The 13,505-nt window shown below is 44.2% G+C and overlaps 1 protein-coding gene across 2 annotated transcripts in view; it reads right to left on the bottom strand.

Annotated features, from left to right (window-relative positions):
- The window catches only part of RGS10 (regulator of G protein signaling 10), a 42,108-nt gene that overhangs the window by 26,378 nt on the left and 2,225 nt on the right, over positions 1-13,505 (bottom strand). For both annotated transcript variants that reach the window (XM_075215546.1, XM_075215547.1), the window contains exon 2: positions 2,524-2,639. In XM_075215546.1, the coding sequence (XP_075071647.1) occupies positions 2,524-2,639 (116 nt within the window). The remainder of the gene's footprint in view (positions 1-2,523; positions 2,640-13,505) is intronic.

Below are 13,505 nucleotides of genomic sequence, written 5' to 3'. Positions count from 1 at the left end.
GACACACACACACACAAACACAGACACACACACCAACACACAAACACAGACACACACACCAACACATATAAGACACACACACACACACACAAACACAGACACACACACACACAAACACAGACACACACCAACACACATAATAAGACACACACACAAACACAGAGACACACACCAACACACTTAATAAGACACACACACACAAACACAGACACACACACCAACACACAAACACAGACACACACACCAACACATATAAGACACACACAAACACAGACACACACACACAAACACAGACACACACCAACACACATAATAAGACACACACACACACACAAACACAGAGACACACACCAACACACATAATCAGACACACACACACACAAACACAGACATACACACCAACACACATTATAAGACACACACAAACACACACACACCAACAAACATAATAAGACACACACACACAAACACAGACACAGACACACACACACACCAACACACATAATAAGACACACACACACACAAACACAGACATACACACCAACACACATTATAAGACACACACAAACACACACACCAACAAACATAATAAGTCACACACACACAAACACAGACACACACACCAACACACATAATAAGACACACACACAAACACAGACACACACACCAACACACATAATAAGACAGACACACACACACACACAAACACAGACACACACACCAACACACATAATAAGACACACACAAACACACCAACACACATAATAAGACACACACACACACACACACAAACACAGACACACACCAACACACATAATCAGACAAACACATGCACACACAAACATACACTGACACACACACTCAGCTCTGTGGTAATAAACAGAAGATCTGCTATACTGCCTCTCTTCCACAGCGTTCCATTCAGACCACACCAGGGAAGCGCCGGGTGGAGGCTCTGGCACGGTTGGGTATTACTCAAACCCTTGTGGTCTAGATTTGCATATTGTGGCGTTAAATCTGGAGTTAACATTAATCACTCTCAGTTTCAACATTACTTTTATTTTGACTGTAAGGGGGGAATTCAATTCCCCCCAGATTAACGCCACTCTAAGCCTATTACCGTTAATACGTGCACTATTACCGTAATATCCCCCCTATCTATCTTAAACAGACTTTTGACGTTTCTTCATTTGTAAGAATATGTAAGGCAGGGTACAGCTTCATCCAGACACAAATCTTAGAAGCCTATTTAATAAACTCCAAAAAGACTATTTTTGACTTCCGATACCAACCAGTCCAATGTCGGCGACAATCCCACCTGCGGTAGGTATCACCGACTCTGGCCAGCGAACGCTTCCCCTTATTATCTCGTAGGACTTTTACCAAAATGAAACAAAATATATATTTTTTTATTGAGTTAGTCTTTTGAAAATGAGCAGGGGGGCAGGGGCGGGCTGGCCCAGGGAGCAGGGGGGGCAGGGGTGGGCTGACCCGGGGAGCAGGGGGGGCAGGGGCGGGCTGGCCCGGGGAGCAGGGGGGGCAGGGGCGGGCTGGCCCGGGGAGCAGGGGGGGCAGGGGCGGGCTGGCCCGGGGAGCAGGGGGGGCAGGGGCGGGCTGGCCCGGGGAGCAGGGGGGGCAGGGGCGGGCTGGCCCGGAGAGCAGGGGGGGCAGGGGCGGGCTGACCCGGGGAGCAGGGGGGGCAGGGGCGGGCTGGCCCGGGGAGCAGGGGGGGCAGGGGCGGGCTGGCCCGGGGAGCAGGGGGGGCAGGGGCGGGCTGGCCCGGGGAGCAGGGGGGGGGGGGGCAGGGGCGGGCTGGCCCGGGGAGCAGGGGGGGGGGGGGTGCTGGATATATAACACTATATAGTTGTAGCAGTGGAAGTGAAAGGTCAGATATTTTCTGTTGCGTATGTACACACAGACATCTGCCCAGACAGAGACATACCACTCAGGCCACTATCGCTGGGCAACTGTGGGTGATATCTTTTGTTATTACAAATATAGTTGAAAGCTAATTCAAGTTGAATAATAAATAATAATTTTGTCCATTTATATTGCATACAAGGAATGCGTAAGTATTATTGTATTTATGATTAATGATAATGTCCATTAAGAACATTTCAGCTAGAAGATGCGGTCGGCTTCCTATGCCCACACTCACTGATGTTACCCACATTGCCAGCGCTTGTAAAACGCATGGAACTGTTGGTTGTGTTTGGTGTCACTGTACACACTAGCACTGTACTGGCGTTTGTTACAGCTGCAGCAATGTCCCAGATCACAGAATACATCCTGCTGTAGATACCTGTGTGTGCATTAGGTGGGTCCAAGTGAGTTCTAAACATCCGTCACACACAACGGCAGTGATGCCGACCTCTGGTGAGTTCACAATCATCAGAGTACAAATTGTTTGAGGCGGATCTGTTGCTTGAGATGTAATTATATAGATTTATAGCCTATTATTATGATCTAGTGTCAGGTCTGGTCACATGAGCAGTAATCTCCAATAGGAAATGTCTGACTTACCGTAAACTCTGCGACTCCTTCTGGATCTTCTAATAGGTTGTCCAGAGAGGTTGCCCATTTTTGAGTTCCTTTAAGGTTTTGGTCTTGGATATTTAACCCATCATTGCCATGATATTCTGAAAAAAAAATTGTATTAAACTAACAGAATGCAATAGAGCAAATGTTATTGTTCTACAATATAACGTGTAAGGTTTGAGCCTTTAAAGAACAAGCTCCAATATTCGAGCACACACATATATATATATATATATATATATATATACATATATATATATATGACATTCTGCACCTACGTTTGTGCTGGTTTCTGAGGTCATTTGGGACTTGACAAACCAATGTGATGATTTACCTGTGAGCCACATGGGGTAATCAATAAAGTAGTGGGGTGTCCGGCGATCTGCATCACCGCTATTTACTATGCAGGGGTTACTCAGGGAAACCCCCGCTATATAAAATGTCTTCACCGGCAGCCTAACACCAAATCCCAGCTCTGAACTGTGCATGTGCAGCTAAAGGACCCGGCGGGGGAACGGCTTCAGTGGATCCCATAGAGACAGGTAAGATCATTCTATTCTGTGATGCATACACTTAGCTGTAGTCAGGTCACTCATGTACCCTACTTTGTGTATCACCAACAAATTCTAGACCCAAGACAACCGCCTCTGCTGCCTAGTGGATAAACCAGCCCTACCATGCTACAACAATATGTTCTAATTACATTTATGTACTGCAGTAACGTGGAGCTACAATCACAGCAGCATATACATTTATTCTGCAATATCCTTATGAGACTGTAGCCATGCAGCACTGCCTGGTGCAGGTTGTCGCGCTGGTGGAACTTTATTTGGAAATCCGCTGGGCAGAGGAAGCCGTGTTTGCAGTGCACACACACTGGGCGTGATTAATCATCAATTTGCCTGTTATATCTTGCGTGAAATTGATCTGCACATGCACCACAATGGGGCTTACACCAGTGAATGTAATTACATGCAATCCATGTCCGCACACAACTGACACTACTGCCTACAACGTGAAGGGAAGACCGGGGGAGGGGTATGCACACAGGCCGTGTGCAGTAAGAGCGTGACGGGGTTGAGTGCACACACGTGTCCGATTCAAGTTCAGGGCATCTCTTCTTAGGTACGTGTTTTTTAGCCATATCAGTTGCATATTTATTTTATTAAATATTTTTTGTGCATGCGTTCTGATGGGACTTTATGTGCATGTGTGGATCCTGCAGAGTGTTGTGTCTCTGTCTGTTAACATACGGCAAGTAAAGTATAGCCAGAGCCAAACTGAACTACAAACATTTCTTGAGATCCGCTTGCATGTGAATATGTGCACACCTGTGTGCACGTTCCATGCGTGTTTTGTAAACAAGCAAGAATATTACGTTCAATGCACTGTTAACATTCTGAAGTATCTGGCAAGTTCCACTGCCTGAAGCTGTCAGCAAAAATAATATTTCAAACAAGAGCATTGTTGCAGCAAAGGATTTAATCTCTAAAATGAAGGTTATTCAAAAACAATGGGTGAAAAAATGGGAAAATAACTTTTCTAAAAAAAACGTGCAATATTTTAATATAATTTTAACAACCTGTAAACTAAAATGTATATTTATGACCAAAAATGAGCATGGTTAACATTAATGCAGTGCTTGTAACCTTACGGGGGGGGGAATTATTTTATGAATAAATTAGTGGGACAAATTTCATTAATGATTATATGTAAGGGATTTTTTGTTGTATTTTATTATATTTTAGTGACTTACTATTTCATTACACTTTAGCATTACAATGATAGTGTCAAAACGTCAGGACTACGATTTGTAGCGATTTTGGGAATGGCGGTTTTGAAAAACACACTTTACTAGTGAATTTCTATCAACTCGCACGTTAATACATCAGCGTGTTTAAACTCTCCCGAGAGAATCACTGAAAATGCCAAATCACAGCTTTGCAGTGTTGACCCTTCTTTTTGAAGACCTCTGCAATTCGCCCTGGCAGCTGTCAATCAACTTCTGGGCCACATACTGACTGAAGGTCGCCCATTCTTGTCTAATCAATGCTTGGAGTTTGTCAGAATTTGTGAGCTTCTGTTTGTCCACCCGCCTCATGAGGATACACCACAAGTTCTCAATGGAATTAAGGTCTGGGGAGATTCTTGGCCATGGACCCAAAATTTCGATGTATTGATCCCCAAGCAAATTAGTTATCACTTTTGCCTTATGGCAAGGTGTCCATCATGCTGGAAAAGGCATTGTTCATCACCAAACTGTTCTTGGATGGTTGGGAGAAGTTGCTCTTGGAGGATGTTTTGGTTCCATTCTTTATTCATGGCTGTGTTCTTAGGCAAAATTGTGAGTGAGCCCACTCCCTTAGCTGAGAAGCAGCCCCACACATGAATGGTCTCAGGATGCTTTATTGTTGGCATGACACAGGACTGATGGTAACGCTCACCTTTCCTTCTCCGGACAAGCGTTTTTCCAGATGACCCAAACAATCTGAAAGGGGATTCATCAGAGAAAATGACTTTACCCCAGTCCTCAGCAGTCCAATCCCTGTAGCAGTTGCAGAATATCAGTCTGTCTTTAAAGTTTTTTCTAGAGAGAAGTGGCCTCTTTGCTGGCCTTCTTGACATCAGGCCATCCTCCAAAAGTCTTTGCCTCACTGTGCGTGCAGATTCCTGAGAAAGCTCTGCACTGGTGGTGCCCCGATCCAGCAGCTGAATCAACTTTAGATCCTGACGCTTACTGGATGTTCTTGGGCGCCCTGAAGCCTTCTTCTCAACTATTGAAGTTCTTGATGATCCGATAAATGGTTGATTTAGATGCAATCTTACTAGCAGCAATATCCTTGCCTGTGAAGCCCTTTTTGTGCAAAGCAGTGATGACTGTACGTGTTTTCTTGCAGCTAACCATGGTTAACAGAGGAAGAACAATGATTTCAAGCACCACCCTCCTTTTAAAGCTTCCAGTCTGTTATTCTAACTCAATCAGCATGACACAGTGATCTCCAGCATTGTCCTCGTCAACACTCTCACCTGTGTTAACGAGAGAATCACTGGCCTGATGTCAGCTGGTCCTTTTGTGTCAGAGCTGAAATGCAGTGGACATGTTGTTTTTGGGATAAAGTTCACTGTCATGGCAAAGAGGGACTTTGAAATTAATTGCAATTCATCTGATCACTCTTCATGACATTCTGGAGTATATGCAAATTGAATCATAAAAACTGAAGCAGCAGACTTTGTGCAAAATAATATTTGTGTCATTCTAAAAACTTTTGGCCATGACTGTACGTTCTTGGTGCATCCAATTGTAAATGAGACCTGCAGGTATTTAATGCCAGGATTCAGAATAGGGCAGTTCTTGTCATGTGAGTTTTTATTTTATTCCCTGTGGATTATCAGAAAGAAGAATTTCCACTGGACTATATAGAGAAAGAAATGTTCATTTATAATAAAGTGGTTAACGAGCAAACATTAAATTTTGTGTGTGTACTATATTAGTATACTGGGGACTTGGGGAAAACTCTGGAGCTGTACAGAGCAGGGATGGTAGTGTCTGTGGGGGGTGTTGCATTTTTACAGCCGGCCCTCCATAGAGGCACTAACTCTGCACGGATCAGCCAAGGGCCGATTTCACTACGACCGGGGTGGAAACCAGACTAGATGTCTTCCGCTTAACATAGCTGATCACTTGGGAGGGAGCACGTTGCTACATCTATCTGCTTTTTTCCTCGCCGGACTTTGAACTTTTTGCATGACCAGTTACATTGAATCAAATCTGAGTGCAAGTTTGGAATTTCATGTGAAACAACACTGATTGCTCCAAATTTATTTGGTCCTTTTAGAGCTAAAGATCTCAGTTGTTTCTAACCGTCACCGGCTATGGTATCTTTAACACGTCTTTCAGCACATAACTGCAGGTTTATGAGGGTTTACAGGAGCAGCCAGAATTACTGCTGGGATCCTTCTTAACGGCTACTGTACACAAAAACACACTTGTCTTCTTTTTCCATTGACTAATTTGTTTACTTTCACCCATCCCCCGGTGTCTCCAAATAGATATTGCAATGTGGATTAAGATATGATTTGGAGGTTGACATTTGAGGTAACATCCTGTTTGACTTTGTGTACAGACATTTAGATGTTACATACAGAGAGATACTAAAATGCACCACAGCACTTTCTGTGCTACCATTTCTGTTCGTGTAGCTGAGCCTGTAACATTGTTAAATATAGCAGCATGCAGTGAGCAACACTCTAATGATTTCACAATTTGTGATCCAGAGGTGACACAACTATCGTGGGTGCAGGGGGTGCATCGGTTTCAAGGTCCAGAGGTGTGGTGGAAGCAATGCCAGGTCACTGCCGTCTCCGAGGCCCCCGCTTTCCCTGGCACTTCAAAAGAGTAAAGGCCTCTTCTGATAAAGTACCTGTCTGGCCTCTACACACTGGGTGCATGTGGCCAGTGCATGCTCAGAAGAGCCACCTCCCTGCTCTAATGACAGCGGAGCGGGGGGCCGGGGTGCGAGGATGGCATGCTATGGGGCCCAGCCATGCACTGTTCTATCTCTGCCTGTAAGGTGTCACATACAACCTACCACCGGTGGGATGAGCAGTAGTAGTAGAACACTAATAGTACCACAGAAAATTCTGGTGGTACAAAAAGGGTACTGCAAATAAAAAAAAGCTGCGCTTCCGGGTATCGGCGGTCACATGACCGCAACTCTGGGCGGGGAATTCAAACTTACCTGGCTATTTAATTTTCCCTCTGACATTCGGTGAGTGTCAGAGCAACTTGTATTATTTCTGGCTCCTGATTTCCCGTGGATCTCTGTTCCAGACTTGATTTCTGTACACCGGTCCTGCTTATGTGACCATTTTGATTCTCCTGCCTTTAGTGTACCGACCCGGCTTGTTGACTCTCATCCATTGTTATCTTGTGCTCCTGACCCGGCTTATTTGACGTGGCTTCTGTCTCCTGTCTTGTACCTCTGCCGCCTGTCTGTGTACCGAACCTGGAAATTCCTCACGCTGAGACTGCCTACTGATTCATAGTTGATAAGGTTGAAAAAAGACACCAGTCCATCAAGTTCAACCTATTCTGGATCTTCTGCGATCCTGCACTCATATTTTGAAATTGATCCAGATTAAGCAACCGCCAATCTGTTTCAATTGTGAAAATTCCCCCAGACCCAATTGCAAAGTCCTATTTTTTCCTTATATCCACTACTATCCTTCATATTAATTAATGGTCGTATCCCTGGATACACTTTTCCGCTAAAAAACTGTCTAACCCTTTCTTAAACTTATCTATTGAATCTGCCATCACAACCTTCCCTGGCAGTGAATTCCATATCTTGACTGCCCTTACTGTAAAGAACCCCTTCCTTTGCTGGTTGTGAAATTTTCTGTCCTCTAACCTTAGGGGTAGGGGGTGATGCGAGTCCTGTGTATGGTCCTTGGTGTAAAAAGTTCCCATGAAAGTTCTCTGTATTGACCCTTAATGTTTTTGTACATAGTTATCATATCTCCTCTTAGACACCTATTTTCTAAAGTAAACATGCCTAAACTGGCTAACCTTTCCTCATAACTTAATACTCCATACCCTTTATCAATTTTGTCGCCCTTCTCTGAACTCTTTCTAGTTCCAAATTATCTTTTTTATAGCGTGGTGCCCAGAACTATACTCCCTATTCAAGATGAGGTCTTACCAACGATTTATACAGTGGCAAAATTACACTGTCTTCCCTTGCATCTATGCCCCTATTTATGCATGCCAATACTTTATTTGCCCTTGCAGCTGCTGCTTGACATTGAGCACTATTGCTAAGTCTGCTGTCTACGAGCACTCCCAAATTCTTTTCCATTATAGATTCTCCTAAATTAATTTAATTTAATTTATAGATTACATTCTTGTTTTTAGCTAGCGGTCTGGCTATTTCTGAGTTTAGCTTCATAAGGACTCCTGGGTTTTTGCCATCTGGACCTGGAGCTTTATTTATCTTAATATTCTTCAGTCGCCTTTGGACTTCTGACAACCAAGTATTAATTAATGGTACGGTTTCATTTCCATTTTTATGCATTGTTCCTACCATTTGTTCCTCTCTAGTAAATACTTAAAAAACTGTTTAGGGTCTGTCTTACTTTCTTTTGCAACTTGTTTTTCATTTTCTAATTTAGCCAAACTAATTTTATGGAAGGACTCCTCAGACTTAAACAATTTAAATGCACGCTTCTTCCTTTGCATTTCTTCCCTTACCTTTTTATTTAGCCCCATTGGTTTAGACTTAATTCTTTTACATTTTTTTTCCATAGGAATGAACTTATACGTGTATGTTTCCAACAACATTTTAAAGACAGCCCATTTTTCTTCAGTATTTTTTCCTTCAAACACTGCGTCCCAGTCTATGCTCTTTATAGACTTCTTTAGCATATTAAAATTTGCCTTTCTAAAGCTTAAAGTCCTAGTTGATCCCTTATACCGTTGTTTCTGGAAACTAATTTCAAATGAGACCATATTATGATCACTGTTTCCTTTACTTGAATATTTGATATTATGTCTACATTGTTTGTTATTACTAGGTCCAGTATAGTCCGGTTCCTAGTTGGTTCCTCTACTAATTGGGACATGTAGTGGTCTTTTAGCGTGCTCAGAAACCTATTTCCCCTAGCTGTACCGCAGGTCTCAGTACTCCAATCTGTACTGTGTTTGCCCCGATTTTGTACCAGTCCAGGCTGTCCGACTCTGTTTCCTACCTGCTCACCCTCTCCGCTAATACTACATGTTGAAGGATTGTGCGAGCACTTTACATGTGAAAGTAAGGAGTCTGAACTGGACTCGGTAGCGTAAAGCGAGCAAGTGTATAGTGACTGGCTTAGAGGGGAGGTAGATGCAGAATGTCAGGAAAGGAAAATAAGGTAGACTGCTGCGCTGAGGATGGATTGGAGTTGGTGGAGGCAAGAAGGCCAGCGAGCAGGAGGTAACAATAGTCCAGATGAGAGATAACAGGAGAGTGGATGAAGGTCTTGGTTGACTCCAGGGTGAGAAAGGGTGTGACCCTAGGGATGTTTTGAAGGTGAAAGCAGCTTGTTCGGGAGAAGGACTCACTGTGGAGAAAGAGAGGGAGGAGTCCAAGATAACTTCTAGGCAGGAAACTTGTGGGACTGAGGGAAGGGTATTGTCGATGGGTTCAGGGGAAGGGACACTGGAGGGCGAGAAGATGTTCAGTTTTAGACAAATAAAGTTTGAGAAAGCACTGGGACAATCAAAAGGAAATAGCAGAAAGACAGCTGGAGATGCGAGAGAGAGGGGGTGGAGGTCAGGGAAGAATATGTAGATAGGAGTGTCCCCAGAATATATATTATAGTGTAGGCCAGAAGAGCTGATGAGATCACAGAGGGGAGAAGTATAAGGGAGAAAAGGAGGGGGGCAAAGAATAACTTTGAGGGATGTGACGGGTACAGTAAATGGGGGTAGGTGTAGTGAAAGGTAGAGATAGTGAAGGAATGTTTGAAAAAGTATGAGGATAGCCAGGAGAGGACAGGGTCATACAGACCAAAGAAGTGATGGATTTGCTGAAGAAGAGGGTGATCTACAGGTCAAAGGCAGAGCAGAGGTCCAAAAGAATGAGTAATAGAAATTATCCTAGGAGCCTGGAGGGAGGTGATGTCCTGGCTTAAGGATTTGATTTTGGATGTGAAATGGGTGGCATTATAGGCCCGAGAGAAAGGAGAGGAGGGCAAGAGGAAGGGGCAAAGGATGGAATTTATAGTAGCGAATATGCGTAGGGATATATATCATCCAAAAGGATGATATTCTGCCTTCTACACCAGTCCCTAGTTATCAGGACTGTGGTCAGCTCTCTGCATTGTCCACCAGGATTGTGGTCTGCTCTCTGTATTATCCACCAGGATTGTGGTCTGCTCTCTGTATTATCCACCAGGACAGTGGTCTGCTCTGTGTATTATCCACCAGGACAGTGGTCTGCTCTCTGTATTATCCACCAGGATTTTGGTCTGCTCTGTGTATTATCCACCAGGATTGTGGTCTGCTCTCTGTATTATCCACAAGGATTGTGGTCTGCTCTCTGCATTATCCACCAGGACTGTGGTCTGCTCTCTGTATTATCCACCAGGATTGTGGTCTGCTCTCTGTATTATCCACCAGGATTGTGGTCTGCTCTCTGTATTATCCACCAGGATTGTGGTCTGCTCTCTGTATTATCCACCAGGACAGTGGTCTGCTCTCTGTATTATCCACCAGGATTTTGGTCTGCTCTGTGTATTATCCACCAGGATTGTGGTCTGCTCTCTGTATTATCCACAAGGATTGTGGTCTGCTCTCTGCATTATCCACCAGGACTGTGGTCTGCTCTCTGTATTATCCACCAGGATTGTGGTCTGCTCTCTGTATTATCCACAAGGATTGTGGTCTGCTCTCTGCATTATCCACCAGGACTGTGGTCTGCTCTCTGCATTATCCACCAGGATTGTGGTTTTCTCTCTGTATTATCCACCAGGATTGTGGTCTGCTCTCTGTATTATCCACCAGGATTGTGGTCTGCTCTCTATATTATCCATAAGGATTGTGGTCTGCTCTCTATATTATCCACAAGGATTGTGATCTGCTCTCTATATTATCCACAAGGATTGTGGTCTGCTCTGTGTATTATCCACAAGGATTGTGGTCTGCTCTGTGTATTATCCACAAGGATTGTGGTCTGCTCTCTGTATTATCCACAAGGATTGTGGTCTGCTCTCTGTATTATCCACAAGGATTGTGGTCTGCTCTGTGCATTATCCACAAGGACTAACGTCTCCTTTCTGCATTATCCACCAGGACTGCAAATTGCTTTCTACACTAGTCACAAGGACTGTAGTCTACTTTGCCACAAGTATTTCAGTCTGATTTTTTTATTCATAGAATAAAGTATTTTGAATGATTTTGATCTGTTATCACCTCCCTGGGATGGTAATAACAGAACAGGTAAAATAGGTTCCCCCACACTCCGTGGGAAGTTATTGCCACCAATAGTAGTGTTATCACTGGCGTTAACCCTTTCAGCAAGCACTATCAGTGGGGAAAACCCCAATTCTCATCAGTAACATGGCCCATTAATGAGGGTAACATTCTTGTATTAAGCATTTCCATCTCTACAAAACAGGAAGTTACAGTGTTAGTCTGCACATGTAGCCATGCAGGAAGGTGGTGAGGGGGGTCATTCAAATTCTGCCCACCCCAATATGTGGGTCACTTTATACAAGAATTCATAGAACCTATATGGCGAGGACAATGGTCTGTCTATGACCTTATCCTGACATGGCTGTAACACAAGCCTATAAGTCCTTCTACGTTCTGTGTCATTCCTATACACAGACTTTCCAAATGATCCATGGTTGAGTCACTAGCAGTCTGGCTGTAATATACGAAGCTAAACATGTCTATTCCTGCCCTCATGGCAGAGGAATGGGTGTAAATATACCTCCATCGTCACAGAGCACAGTCTGCAAGTCACAGCTGGATGTTATCTGCATAAAAGTAGAAAATGTGATGAGGATGAATCTTGCAAACACTTCCAGACAAAAGTGAAATACTTCCTCTCAGAAATCATACTTCCTCTTATATGGCAGCTGTGGTATGCTCCCCTCGAGCAAGACACAATCATCCGTATTGTGACATGTCCCTCAATCTGTATTGTGACATGCTCCCAAATAGCGAGACAATCATCCATATTGTCATGTGTTCCTTCATCTATATCATGACATGCACGGCAGCACGTTGGCTCAGTGGTTAGCACGTCTGCCTCACAGCGCTGGGGTCATGAGTTCAATTCCTGACCATGGCCTTATCTGTGTGGAGTTTGTATGTTCTCCCCGTGTTTGCGTGGGTTTCCTCCGGGTGCTCCGGTTTCCTCCCACACTCCAAAAACATACTAGTAGATTAATTGGCTGCTAGCAAAAATTGACCCAAGTCTCTCTCTCTCTCTCTGTCTGTGTGTGTATATGTTAGATAATTTAGACTGTAAGCCCCAATGGGGCAGGGACTGATGTGAGTGAGTTCTCTGTACAGCGCTGCGGAATCAGTGGCGCTATATAAATAAATGGTGGTGATGATGATGATGATGCTCCCCTATAGTGAGACACAATCATCCATATTATGATGTCCCTTCATCTGTTCGTGACAAGCTCCCCTATAGTGAGACACAATCATCCATATTGTGATGTCCTTCCATCTGTATCGTGACAAGCTCCCCTATAGTGAGACACAATCATTCGTATTGTGACACGCTCCCCTATAGTAAGACACCATCCCCTGTATAGGACACGCTCCCCTCTTATAGTAAGAAACCATCCCCTGTATCGTGACATGCTCCCCTATAGCAAGACACCATCCCCTGTATCGTGACATGTTCCCCTATAGTGAGACACTATCATCCGTTTTGGGGACATGCTCCCCTATAGTAAGACACCATCCCCTGTATTGTGACATGTTCCCCTACAGCAAGACACCATCCCCTGTATCGTGACGTGCTCCCTATAGTAAGACACCATCCCCTGTATCGTGATGCTCTGCCCCTATAGTAAGACACCATCCCCTGTATCGTGGCGCGCTCCCCTATAGTGAGACACCATCATCCGTATTGTGACACGCTCCTCTATAGTAAGACACCATCCCCTGTATCGTGACACACTCCCCTATAGCAAGACACCATCCCCTGTTTCGTGATATGTTCCCCTACAGTAAGACACCATCCCCTGTTTCGTGATATGTTCCCCTACAGTAAGACACCATCCCCTGTTTCGTGATATGTTCCCCTACAGTAAGACACCATCCCCTGTTTCGTGATATGTTCCCCTACAGTAAGACACCATCCCCTGTTTCGTGATATGTTCCCCTACAGTAAGACACCATCCCCTGTATCGTGACACACTCCCCTATAGCAAGACACCATCCCCTGTTTCGTGATATGTTCCCC

Source organism: Mixophyes fleayi, chromosome 6 (assembly GCF_038048845.1).
Source record: "Mixophyes fleayi isolate aMixFle1 chromosome 6, aMixFle1.hap1, whole genome shotgun sequence".
Classification (NCBI taxonomy): domain Eukaryota; kingdom Metazoa; phylum Chordata; class Amphibia; order Anura; family Limnodynastidae; genus Mixophyes; species Mixophyes fleayi.
The sequence above is the reverse complement of the archived record's forward strand: the minus strand, read 5'-3'. Positions and strand labels throughout refer to the sequence as shown.